This window comes from Tripterygium wilfordii, chromosome 14, assembly GCF_013401445.1.
Source record: "Tripterygium wilfordii isolate XIE 37 chromosome 14, ASM1340144v1, whole genome shotgun sequence".
Lineage (NCBI taxonomy): Eukaryota > Viridiplantae > Streptophyta > Magnoliopsida > Celastrales > Celastraceae > Tripterygium > Tripterygium wilfordii.
Genome location: NC_052245.1, coordinates 8,634,773 through 8,647,873, shown reverse-complemented (window position 1 = coordinate 8,647,873; position 13,101 = coordinate 8,634,773). Strand labels below are relative to the sequence as shown.

The 13,101-nt window shown below is 37.8% G+C and overlaps 1 protein-coding gene across 1 annotated transcript; it reads left to right on the top strand.

Annotated features, from left to right (window-relative positions):
• The first annotated feature begins 473 nt into the window (after window positions 1-473).
• LOC120015684 (TBC1 domain family member 13-like) lies at window positions 474-9,892 on the top strand. The gene is made up of 9 exons (XM_038868212.1): window positions 474-945; window positions 1,046-1,138; window positions 1,628-1,732; window positions 2,988-3,137; window positions 5,987-6,085; window positions 6,239-6,367; window positions 8,068-8,247; window positions 9,069-9,185; window positions 9,459-9,892. Exons 1-9 carry the CDS (start codon window positions 646-648, stop codon window positions 9,621-9,623), a joined length of 1,338 nt encoding a protein of 445 aa, XP_038724140.1. The 5' UTR covers window positions 474-645; the 3' UTR covers window positions 9,624-9,892.
• The last annotated feature ends 3,209 nt before the right edge of the window (window positions 9,893-13,101 follow it).

The following is a 13,101-nucleotide window of genomic DNA, read 5'->3' as shown; positions in this document are numbered from 1 at the left end:
TATTATTATCTTTAATTAATTTAAAATTCATTATATTATTTTTAATAATTAAATTGTTTGTTTAGATACAGCGTATACAACAAATATGCATAATATCCCTGCACGTAATTTATCACAAAATGCTACACAGCACAAATGTTAATTGCAAAAGTACAACCAAACACCTACTCAGCATTCAGCCAACATTTTTGCTACTAAAATTATCTAACATTTCTGCTACAATCATTTCTGCTAATATATCTGCTACTTTATAAATGCTCTATCAAACTAGCCCTAAGAAGTTGGTACTTGCTATGCCAGCAGCTTGTTGAATGTCGAGGGCATTTTTTACCAAATATTTTTTATGCCAGAATTTTTTTGCGTTGATATTATTTGTATGCTTTTTTATAATTTTTTTTTTTTATGATTGGTCCTTCAAAGTCTTTCCTGACCGTCACGTAACTTAATCTCCATTACCCTCAATAACGGAGTGAAGGAGAGCAGAGGCAGAACACCAAAAATAAACTTTCAAGTTCCATCTTCGAACTTAGTTTTCCAGTAATCCATAGACAATCTCTCTGTTCTCGCCATTCTGATTACACGTATATGTACATATGTAGGTCTGCGATAAACATTTACTTACATTAATTCTCTCGATCTTCAAAAATGGTAAGAAAACGCGTCCCAGATTGGCTCAACAGCTCGCTGTGGACCTCCCCTCCGGCCCCCGCTGAAGATCGGCTTGTATCCTCTCCCTCTGCAACCTCCTCTGCTGCCGCCTTCGCGGACCCTCCAGCGGCGGAGCCACCTGTTCCAGTGCCGCCTCCGGCAGTTACGAGGCAAGAACCTCCGAAACAGGAAACAATCACCAAAAATTCAAGGAACAGTAGCGCTAGCGATGATAGCAGCAATGGCAGTGGTCCGTCTCCGGACGACATCTCACGCCAGGCCCAGCTGCTGGCCGAGGTTACTATAATTTCCCTTACAAAGTGAATAATCTGTGCTTGCATTGATTGTGTAGTGATTAACTGATTGAGGGATTTTTTTTTCTCGTTGTGGAATGCAGTTGTCAAGGAAGGTAATAAATATGCGGGAATTGAGGAGGATCGCTTCCCAGGGGATACCAGATGGGGCCGGGATTCGTTCTACAGTCTGGAAGGTATGCTTGTTGTACTACGTTGTGCAGTTCTGAATTTCTCATGGCAGTTTGATTGATTAGAAAATTCTAAATATTATCACTGAAGCTGGCACCTCTAAAGTTTTGGTTGTGTAAGAACCCTGCTTATGTTCATTGATTTACATAAATCTTGGATATAAATGAAAATCAGGTAATCATTTGGCTTGTGTATGGATGAAATCAAGCACGGTGATCATTGCTTGAGAACGAGCATGTTCAATGTTCAGTTAATATTCTCTTGTCAAAGATCTGTTTATGAGCTCTTTAAGCTTGTGCATGTACAAATACACCATCATCAGAAGTCAAGAATGCATGTCTATGTATCATATGTTTTACTCATTTGACAAGCTAGTTTTATTTTATTTTTTTTGTTCATTAAAGTCGTGTTTTGATTGTCCTTCAAATAGTTTGTTTACTTTTTTTAATTTTGATCGGGTATCAAATTTCGGTTGAATGTATTGGTTGTTGCAGCTCTTGTTGGGGTATTTGCCACCTGATCGTGGACTTTGGTCGTCTGAATTGGCTAAGAAGAGATCACAATATAAGCATTTTAAAGAAGAACTTTTGATGAATCCTGTAAGTCATCGACTCATTATTTTTCTTACCAATGGTTCTTGACTTCCAGTTCTTGGAAATGATTCGAGAGAACAAAATGACTGTTTTGGATTTGAGAAACTTTGCATTGGACTCCAATTATTGTAGAGTATGCCAAAAACCCATGAAAATTCTTGCTATAAGTTACCACCCACTGCTTCTTGAAATGGGCTGTGATTTTGAAAATTCTGGATGAAACTGTACAATGAACTGATATGGTGGCTGAAACTTACATTGAACTTTCACGACTCATGCTTGAACTGGATTGTAGTAATTGTCGTACACTGATTTAAAGCCATCTTTTGTCTGGCTGCAGCAGTCGCTTCAGCATTTAAGTGCCTTAGATCTCCTCCAGTTTACTGTTCATCTACTTAGAAGGATGACTAACATCCAACTTTCGTTGACTTTGCAGAAGTGATTGTCATTTGAAACCATGCTAAGTTTACTAAATAAAAAAAGCACTTGTCTAAAAATCAACTTATTATGCCATTTCCTGAAAAGAATGGCGATAAATATGATCATTTTTGTTACAATGCGTCGTCTAAGGATAGGTGGGGCTGTAAACAATTGAGATATTCATGAAACTTCTTGTGCTTGGCTAAGCCCGGCATCGCATGCTTGTATAAGTGAAAAAATCAAGCTTAAGTCTCATTTTATAAGAAATATTAGTGAGAATCAGTTTGATGAACTATTTACCCACGTCATTAAAACTTGAAAAAATAAAATTTAGTCCCACATATATGTAGTTATATATTTGTATGGAACTTTGTCAGAATTTAATTGCTTGAGCTTGGCTCAAATGCTCAATGGCTTGTCTAGTTTTGGCCAAATTAAAATTGAATGTAATTTAGAATGAGTTTCAGTTTGAGGTGGAGCTTGAATGTTTTATAAGTTTTTACAAACTAAACGTTGAGTCCTTAATCCTCATTCCATTACTATGCTATTTTTCCAAATTTTCTTGTCATTTATCTTTAGACGGTATTATATGGTATGAGTTATATGAATTTGCACTGCTGATAAGCTGTCTCACATTACAGTATGATTATATTGTTTTCCATTCTTCTTTACTGTTTAATATAGCATGTTGCTGGTAAAAATTGTGGTCAGCTTGGTGTAAACTGTCATAGGTGGAGTTTTAACAGTAACTAAGCTGTGGTGTCAATTCTGGTTTGTGTACATTACATATTCTCTTTCCTGTTAAAGACTTGAATTTCTGAATGTTTTTGGCTCTAACCAGTCAGAAGTCGCAAGGAAGTTGGATAAATCCTCAATCTATGACAATGAGCCAAATAGTGGAAGTAGTGGTGTACTTGCGAGGTCCGAAGTCACTCATGGAGAGCATCCTTTGAGCCTTGGGACGACCAGCATTTGGAATAAATTCTTTCAGGTATGCACTTTTTTTTCGAAAAACAAAAAAAAAATTGTTAAGGGGCACCAAGGAGGTGCAGTCATAAGAAGGGGGTTATTTTTTTGCCATCATGGGTCAAACGACATACCAAGCTTTTTACTTAAGGATCTTTAACTAGGAAGCATGGACTCGGCAAAATGGGTGCCGAGTCCGCGTCGAGTACGAGCTCAGTTCGTATGCATGATTAACGCGCCAAAATACGGCTGTGACGCGCGTTGACCTCGTCGGAACAGTCAACCCGATAAAGACTCATCTTTGACTCGGCTTCGACGTGGGAGGGACTCGTTTTGCAACTTAAATTCACATGACTGAAGCCCTAAAACTCAGAACTCGCACCTTCTCTGAACTCGAATTGACTGGTCTGGTCTGGTCGTCTTCATCGACTTCTTCTCTGAATCAACTGGTCTGGTCGTCGACTGCTATGGTGGCAAGGTTCTTTGGTCTTTCAGAGGTTTCAGTCTTCTTCTCTGAATTGACTAGTTTGGTCTCAGAATCGACTGGTCTGGTCGTCGACTTCTATGGCGGCAGGTTCTTTGGTCTTTCAGAGGTTGAAGATGGTTATACTCATCGTTTTGGTTTCCAATTATTTTATGTACTAATTTATTAATTTATAAGGTCATTTCAGTATGAGCTGTACACTTTTGAATTCAAGTAGAATACAATCATCTTTCTTCTCCTCTCATCGTCTGAACTCTCTTCTTCATCCTCCTTCTTCTCTTCTCATCTCCTCTCCTCTCCATCTAATTTCTTGAATATGTATATAAAAGGCCCTTATTTATATTACAGTTTACCATTCTAGAATATGTATATAAAATATATAAATATATTTTTTATTTGCCGAGTCCCCCCGCACTCAAATCCTGGATTCTTTGAGATTTTGCGAATCCCCGCGTCCCCGCATCCGCATCAGCATTCGCATCCCATGCCCCCACATCCCGTGTCCCTGCATCCGAGTTGGTGCTTCCTAGATCTTTACTTAATTTAAGGCAGTTTTTGAATGTTTCCATTGATTTATCATTTGCAAGTAAAAGTTGGACATTCTAAATTTATTTATGCTGTGAAAAAATCAGTATGGTCTGTGTACTGAAAATAAGATCTAGTTACTGAATAATATGATCTATTTACGAAAAGTATGATCAAAAGGGCATGATCTGCCTTTTGACCTCAACGGCACCGTAGCCATGCCCCATATAAAGGGGTATCATGAACACTTCTGATTGCATATCTCAAAGATGCTCTTTTTATACTGGAATGTGATGTAGACGAAAGACTCATCATGTTGTCATGCTTCCAATAGCGCACTTGGTTTGCAAGGTTCATTTACTATTTGCATGATGTCTTGATACTGTTTTCCAATCTATTTTTTAGAAGTCAGTTTTATTTATTATTATTATTAGTGTTAGAGGGGACTTGAACCTTGCCCTCATTCTTACTTATACATGTTTTGACTAAAATTTTTCGTTGGATAGAATAATGGGATGTGATGTAAGATAAGAGACTCGTGAAGACATTTCGTTGAATCTAGATAGCACTGACTTGAATATGGTGACACAGGATGCGGGTTTGGGGACATATTGATCCCCAAATCCTCAAAGAATCCAGGATACGGGTGCGGGGGGGACTCGGGAAATAAAAAAAAAAATTATATTAATCGAAAGTTTTATTCATGTGCGTACTTTGTTTCTCAAATATTAGGCACAGTTGTCAAAAGCGCAAAAAACACTCGCATAGGCGCAGCGAGGTGCACCCTCAGCGCCTGGACCAAGAGCAAGGCGACGAACTTGCAAAGGTGATGCCTAGGCGCACGCTTGTCATCAGGCGCTAGGCGCAGCGCCTGATGACTTTAGGGGCATATATGTTAAGATGAGAGGAGCTGCTACGATTTTCCATGGAGTCTTCATTAGATCTCTGATGAGGAGCATATGAGAGGAGCTTCTGCGATCTTCCATGGAGTCCTGAACAGATTTCTGATGTGGGTCTTCTCTCTCAGCTCTGCGCCTCTACTGTGATCTAGAAGTTTCATGTTGGTTTCTTCCCTTCTCTGCTTGTCAGTGCCCTAACATAGGTCTTCTTTTGAACTTGGGTTTCATTGAACTTAATCATTTTGGGCTTAGTTTAGTATTGGGCCTCTGTCTGCTTTACTATGGCTAAGTCCAAGTGTTCTTGAATTTCTCATTTAGGTTATTATTTCAAGCCCTCCTGAAATAATAACCTGAATTTCTCATTCAGGTTATTATTCCAAGCCCTCTCTATTTGTTAGAATTATTTTTATTTTTGCGCCTTGCGCCTAGGCGATAGAACCAGATAGAACCAAACCTACTAGGAGTCTTGTTTCTGAGGACTTCCCCTCTTCACGCATCTCGAGCAGTTTAGTTTAAAAAAATTAGCATCAAATCTAACATGTACCAGGTCAGAAATTATTATTTGGGTTTGTAGGTTCTGTGATTACATATTTATGCCAAAGAGATTACATATTTATGCTCTTTTGACAAGTCGAGACGAGTTCACCCTGAGGTTGACTGGTAGGACACAGGGAGACCAAGTCCGACTCCACACCAAGTGCGTATCGGACTCATCATGGTTTATGGTGTGTCCGTGCCTAGCTTAGAGTAGAGATTTTGGTTCTATCTGGTTCTCTTATTGCGTATTTGATGTGTTGATACTGTTTTGTTTTTTTTTTTTAAATTTTTTTAACTTATACCTTGTTTTGATTAATGTAAGTTTTCCCTTTTAGGAAGGTTCTTCGCATATGGTAATGATCTTGAACTAACAGAAGCGTGTTCATTTTGTTTGTACCGGAATTATAAATTCATTTCCACTTTTTGCAGGATACGGAGATCATAGAGCAGATTGATCGAGATGTAATGCGCACTCATCCTGACATGCACTTCTTCTCTGGTGACTCATCGTTCGCAAAGTCTAATCAGGTAGTCTTGTTTTCCATCCTTTTTTGCGCCTTTCTGAGAGCGAGCCTCGGTAGTGTTAAGATTACTTTTGTGACATGAATTTAAGCCATGGAAATAGCAGCCCTCTATTGCATTCAGTCTATTGGTTGACCTATATAGTTTCCACATTTTCAGGAGGCTTTGAAGAACATATTAGTTGTATTTGCGAAGTTAAATCCGGGGATAAGATATGTTCAAGGGATGAATGAGATTTTGGCGCCATTATTCTATATATTCAGGAATGACCCTGACAATGAAAATGCGGTAACTATGTGTCTTCTTTCTGTTTGTTACATAGTTATTTATCATCTTTGTTTTACAAGGGCTATAGAATTGTTCCAGTTTTGCAATTTAAGGTACATTTTAAATCCAAAATTATGTATTTTTGATCGTTGCGAATAAGTGCTTTGAACATATTAAATCTGTCAGACTCTCTGATTAAAGGCATGGCAGGGAGGATACCTGTTTTTGAAGGACAGATTACTGCCCTCCCCTAGATTAAAATGTATATCCTCTCAAATATCAAATTATTTTTATTTTCCATTATCTGTTAGGCAACTAAAGATCAATGTCCGCGGCCTTGCATGAGAACAAACCGGGCTGCTTTAAGATGGCTAAATCCTGGAGACAAACTTCTTACTAGATGTTGGAGATAACTCTTGTGATTTCTTGAAACCATTTCGTAAGCAGATGAATAGAGTAAGCATAAATAAGTACGATCATGAATAGAGAGGAAAAAATGCCAGAAAGTAACTAAATTGAAATACTTAAAAGAAACTCAAGCTCATAGTGGCTTAACATGGCTAGAAGAAGCTCCTTTCCTCTTTCACTGGAGGTGAATTGTATATCTTATGGATTTGATGTTATACCTTCGTAGGCTAAATAGATCGTCTAACACACAGCAGAAGTGCATTGCAATAAATGGGCCAGAGTAGTTGTTGTTAAATAGTAGGCCTGTTGTGAACACTTGTGTAGAAGCTTTACTCATCAGCAACCTCCTTTCCGACTTGGTACTGGTCATCTTTATGGAGTTCGATTGGTGTGCAACTGTGTGATGCAGTTTGCCTCTTAATTGTCTGCGTTCTCAAATAACAATTCCCGCAAGGTCGTTGATCACTGTTCAGCATGTTTGTGCGTGTGTAAACTGCATGTTCTTTATGATGAACTTTGTTGAGAAGTGCTTCAAACAAAAACATCATTGTCAAATTTGGCCTATTTTCTTGTGGCTGATTTTGACGAGTTCCCAACCCTTCACTTGAGTTTCCATAGAGCTAACATCCAAGTGAAGCGTATGAGGTTTCCCACATTAGCCGTTAATAGAATGGAGTTTTCAAAGCTGTATGACCAATAGTCTCTGATAGATTATTGAAGCATAGATGTTGAACACAATGAGGATGATGTCATTTATTGATTTTCTGCAGTTTCCAGCAGGTGAGTCACATTTAGCACTTCCTATGGGACCGTAGTTGAAGTTGTAAGGAATATTGAAAGGGGGGAATGAACATAAAAAAATTCCAATAAAATCTTGTTCACTCACTCCTAGACGTGCTGTTGCAATGGAAAATAAGATCACCTTCTTCTTTTGATCTGTGTGGCTTTAGATTAATCCCACAAATATCCACGCTAACCCATTATAGGAAAGCCCATAAACCCTTATTTTTCTTCAAATCTACTAAATATATATAAATTAGTTCCTGAATTGAATAATTGAATAATATATAAACATATCAACTCTGCCTCTTGATTTCTTTTCTTTTACTTTGTTTACTAACGATAAACTGGTCATAAGAAAGTTAGATGATTGTCACATTGAATGTTAAGCGCCTCTCTATGAAATTTTTTTTGCCAAGAGTTCAATGGATTACTAATTGATCTAGTCATCTAGATTTAATTTACTGTCATGAGTAGTGGGATTATAATTTTCTGCTTCATTTGTTTACCATTTCCTGTATTTAAGCATGCAGGCATCTGCTGAAGCAGACACATTCTTTTGCTTTGTTGAATTATTGAGTGGATTCCGGGATAATTTCTGTCAGCAACTTGACAACAGTGTGGTGGGAATTCGTTCAACAATGACAAGGTTGTCGCAGCTTTTGAAGGAACACGACGAAGAGCTGTGGCGTCATCTTGAGGTCACAACCAAAGTAAGTTATATAAGGTGTAAGGTAAACCAGCTTCAGATTCCAGAATGTCAGATTAAAAAATAAAAATAAAAACTAGTCTTCGACTTGCCAACGTTTTCTTTATCAGAATATGTATTGTTCAACTTTCAATTATATATGTTTTAAGGCATGATTTCTTTAGTGTGATGGGCATATTTCCTTCATGAATAAGATATTTATCATTTAAAAGAACAATCTTCTCTTTGTTGCACTGTGTCAAATTAGAGTTCAATCCTTCCAATATGTGGTGTTTATTACATGCATAGTTGTTCTAAAATAGAAAATTTTAATTGAGGCATCGAGCTGGTGCAAACCAGAGATTACTTTGTCGCCAAACTTATATCCTTGAGAACATTGTTACAAAGGAAGTTACACCTTAGTTTGAACTTTGAAGCACCTTAACTAGCTGTCTGTGAAGCTATCGAAACCACTCTCTAGAATTGAAAATTCTACAATAACCCTTTCCAAATCATCCAAAATATGGACATAGGAAGCATCTGAAAAATTCTGCTCCTATTTTTGTTAGTGCTCAGGTTGCTCCATGCTACAAATTCCTTCTCCATAGTAGGGCATGCTACCCAGCTGAGACCCACCTGATTCAAAGCGACTGACCAAACTATGCAGAGTTAGACTTCATGGATTTCTTTTGGGCCAATCATGAATCATTATAGTAATTTAAGAAAGGGTGAAAGGAAAAAGGAAATCAATTTTCTTGTTTAAACTTCAAAGATAATTTTGATGCTGCCTTTTTTTAATTGGCCAGTTCTTCTCAAATGCTTTTTGGTTTCTATTTGAAATGACAGGTCAACCCCCAGTTTTACGCATTTAGATGGATTACTCTGCTCTTGACTCAGGAATTCAATTTCGCAGACAGCCTTCATATTTGGGACACACTTCTCAGCGACCCTGAAGGTCCCCAGGTAGACTATTTCGATTACCATGTTTGCTTGAGTCTGTTTAGTCGTAGTTTGGGAGTAATCAGGAATCCCCGTTCTTCTGTATTTTTTCTAAAGTGTAGCCAGCTAATATATGGTGCAAGGTCTATTCACACGAGTGTTCATGACTAGAATAGTCCTTGCAAAGCTTGTTAATTATTCTAAGAGGAAAAGAACACAAGACACTCACCCATACAAGGAAGTTGCGAACAGTACCTTGCATACAAGGAAGTTGCTAACAATATCTTGCATTTGCAGGAGACCGTGCTTCGGATATGTTGTGCAATGCTGATTCTCATTAGGAGACGCCTGCTTGCAGGGGATTTCACTTCTAATCTGAAGCTACTCCAAAATTATCCATCGACAAACATTAGCCATTTGCTCTATGTTGCAAACAAGTTGCGTGTTCAGCCCTCTACCTAATTGTTTATGTTTTTGCACTGTTGTTTTCTTTGTAGTATCTTCTCTCCAGTAATTTTGTGTTGTAGGATTTGGTGTTTGTAAATTATTGGATGCAAATGTCAATTTGAGAATAACGCTAACTTGCAGGGAGATCGTTCTTTTTGTTATTCACTAATTACCTTGTAATGAAATAGGTACATATTTGATTGGATTCTAGACTGAGAAGGTGGTGATTTAGTTCTTTGGATCTGTGTTATGAGGTCGTGATCTTCTTGTTTGTTCATACTATTATTGATTCCCAGTCTTACTAATGGAGATGGTATATTATGTTAATTTTCAGTTGTGGAATGTTGTATAATATTGATGCGTCTCTTCAAACCTAGACCAAAAGCAGGAAGAAACAGCAACGGCAGAAGAATACAGAGAAATGAAACTATAAAGAAAGAACTCAAGTTGATTTTATTTCATTACTGTCTTCTGTTACAGACTAAAGCTCCTTATAGAAGAGCAAGGACTAATCACAAGAAGTCTCTTTAATCCATACACATTCTCCATGTTCCGTCTTTCTTTCTAACCAAAAGCACAGATGAAGAGAAAGGGCTATGGCTTGGTCTAATGAAACCAGCCTACATCAATTCAGAAACTGCTTTTTCTAGTTTAGATTTTTGCAAAGGTCCATAATGATATGACCTTACACTAGGAGGTTTACTACCACTGAGTAATGGAATTCTATGATCATTTGGTCTTGTTGGTGATAAAGATGTAGGAACCTTAAAAAAAATTTCATAAGAGTTCAATACAAACTGTAACTCAGCTATTTGTTCTTCACTCAACACATCCTCAAAATCTGAGCTTACCAAGGCTGTGGAATACAGTAATAAAACTTAAGTCCATTTCCATCGACCGCAATGATATGACTTGAATATTTGTCAGCAATTGAGGACTACTCTCAAGTTTAAAAGTTTTCTTAGCAACTGTAAACTCTATAGTTAACAACTAGAAATCCCAAATGATTGTGGACTAACAGTAGATAATCATTGAACTCCCAAAACAACATCACATCCTCCTAATGGCAGCATTAATAAATCTATCTTGAAACTATAATCACCAACAGACAGTAATATTTTTACAGCATCCCATACTCTTTACCCTACAACCATCAACCACTAAGACTTCAAAATCCTTTGCTCTATCAATTAGGGCTGGGCATGGGTCGGGTCGGTTGGTTATCGGCCCGACCCGACCAACCGACTATTCTACAAATTTGAAACCATTACCGGCCTGACATTTATGGGTCGGGTAATAGTTGGCAACCAACTTTTATTGGTTGCCAACTGGGTCGGCTGTTACCAACAACCGACCTTATACCACTCTGAAAATTTTGACTGAAATATAAAATTCTGACTAATCTGCAATTTTGTATTGTATAATTCAAACACTAAAGTGAGAAACTGAGAAAGTGAGAAGCGGAATCGCTAAGTCTAAGTCAGAGACAAGAAATCGCAGAGAAACGAAATCGGCCTACAACAATGAAGTGAGTCAAGTGATCGAGTGATTAGTGATAACCGAGTGATTATCTCGAGGCTTCTTGGCTGAGACACGAAATTGTAGAGAAAGTGAACACTGAACACGTCGTAGTGGAAGTCTCGATGAAGAACTGAAGAACCTATTAACCATTAATCCCTTATCCCTAAAATCTAGAATAGTCGAATGTTGTGTGGCCGTGTGGGTGCCTGGTAGTGCCTTAGTGGGTAGTGGGTGGGACTTAAGTCATGTTAGTGGATGGGCTTTTGGCACAAATGCACAGTAGACTTTTGTTAGTTATGGGCTTTTGGCCCAATTTGGCAATTTCCATTTGATAGTCGGTTGGTCGATATTATCGGTCAACTGACATTTGAATATTTTAAGAACCATCATCCGACCCATATATGATGGGTCGGTTGTCATTATTGGCCCGACTCTTGTGGGTCGGTTGATTATTGATTGGCCGATAATAGGTCGGTTGATCGATAATACCGACCCATGCCCAGCCCTATCAATAGGCCATCCCAATTGTTTAACCATTCTAGCATCCACAAAATTATGGGTACTACCAAAGTCTATTAAGACTAAGACATAACTATCTCTAATAACACATTTTATCTTCATTGTCTTCACAGTTTGGACTGAATCAATTCCATAATAAGCACAAACACTCAACTCCATAGATTTACACTCCCCCATATCAACTAATTATTCTGGAATTGAATTGTCACCCTCCTCATTATCAGAACACATATCATCAAAAGTTACCTCCATCAATAACAATTGCTTTCTAGCACACTTATGATCTCTTGTATACTTCTCATCACAGTAGAAACATAGCCCTTTAGATTTCTGATTCTAAAACTCCTCATGTGTAATTTTGTTCATAGGTAATTTGCTTGTACTATCAGTAGTGACAGATGATCGCCTAGCAAGATATCTAATTGTTTAACAGATGAAACAGCAGACAAACTTTCAGACTTATAAGGCAGAGTTTTAGATACACCAAGCTTAAGATGATTAAGTTGGCATCTACTTGAAAAGCAATAGCAATAGCAATAGCATCATGAATTGTTTTTGGTTTAAGTAATTTGACATCATATCGCAATTCAGGTTTTAAACCCCCCAAAAAATTACTCTTTAGCAATGCAGGACTAATCCCATTAGTTCTATTGGCAAGTCTACGAAATTCAAGAATAAAGTCTTTCAGAGTACCTATATGCTTTAACTTGAATAAAGCTTCTGCACAATCATCAAAATCAGTAGGGCCAAACCCCCGCAAAATGCCCTAGAAAAATCCTCCCACCTTGGTGTCGTCTGAAGACAATCCATCTAGCGAAACCACTGGAGGACCTCAGTCTCCAAATGGAATGAAACTATGACAACCTTCTATGGATCTAGAGTACTGCAGAAAGAAAAATACCACTCCACGCGATATATCCAGACCAGTGGGTCGTCACCATTAGAGAATTTGGGAAAATCCACCTTTTGCCAAACAGGTCTTTGAATTTGTTGAGTAATGGCAGATGAATATAAAGAAATGGAACTATAAAGAAGAACTCAAAGTCGATTTTATTTCATAACTGTCTTCTCTTACAGGCTAAAGCTCATTCTTCTAGAAGAGCAAGGACTAATCACAAGACACCACGTGGCCAAGATTACATTTAACAGAAATAACAAAAACTTACAAATGACAATTAACTCCTTAGGTTCACATCAAATATACTTTGTTGTCAGGTATGCTACTCGATTTAAGCTATTACGCTTGGCAGGAGCTATTTTTTGTGGGTCTCCAGCATTATCCTTTTCTATTAGACCCTCTCGAACCCCTGTGAATCCTACTATCAAGTGGCAGCATAGCTATAAGACTAAATGATAGTCAAGAATAGTAAAAAAAAACTATTCTTAAAGGCTATGAAACATACAGCTCAATTTATGTATTAAGAAGGAACGAAGGAGGACAAACATATGCAAG

What these genes read in the sequence shown, in the direction of transcription:
- LOC120015684 (XM_038868212.1), top strand. Translation starts at nt 646, where the DNA reads ATGGTAAGAAAACGCGTCCCAGATTGGCTCAACAGCTCGCTGTGGACC. An exon ending in AGGCCCAGCTGCTGGCCGAG is followed by an intron (nt 946 to 1,045) that starts GTTACTATAATT and finishes TGTGGAATGCAG; the next exon opens with TTGTCAAGGAAGGTAATAAA. An exon ending in CGTTCGCAAAGTCTAATCAG is followed by an intron (nt 6,086 to 6,238) that starts GTAGTCTTGTTT and finishes CCACATTTTCAG; the next exon opens with GAGGCTTTGAAGAACATATT.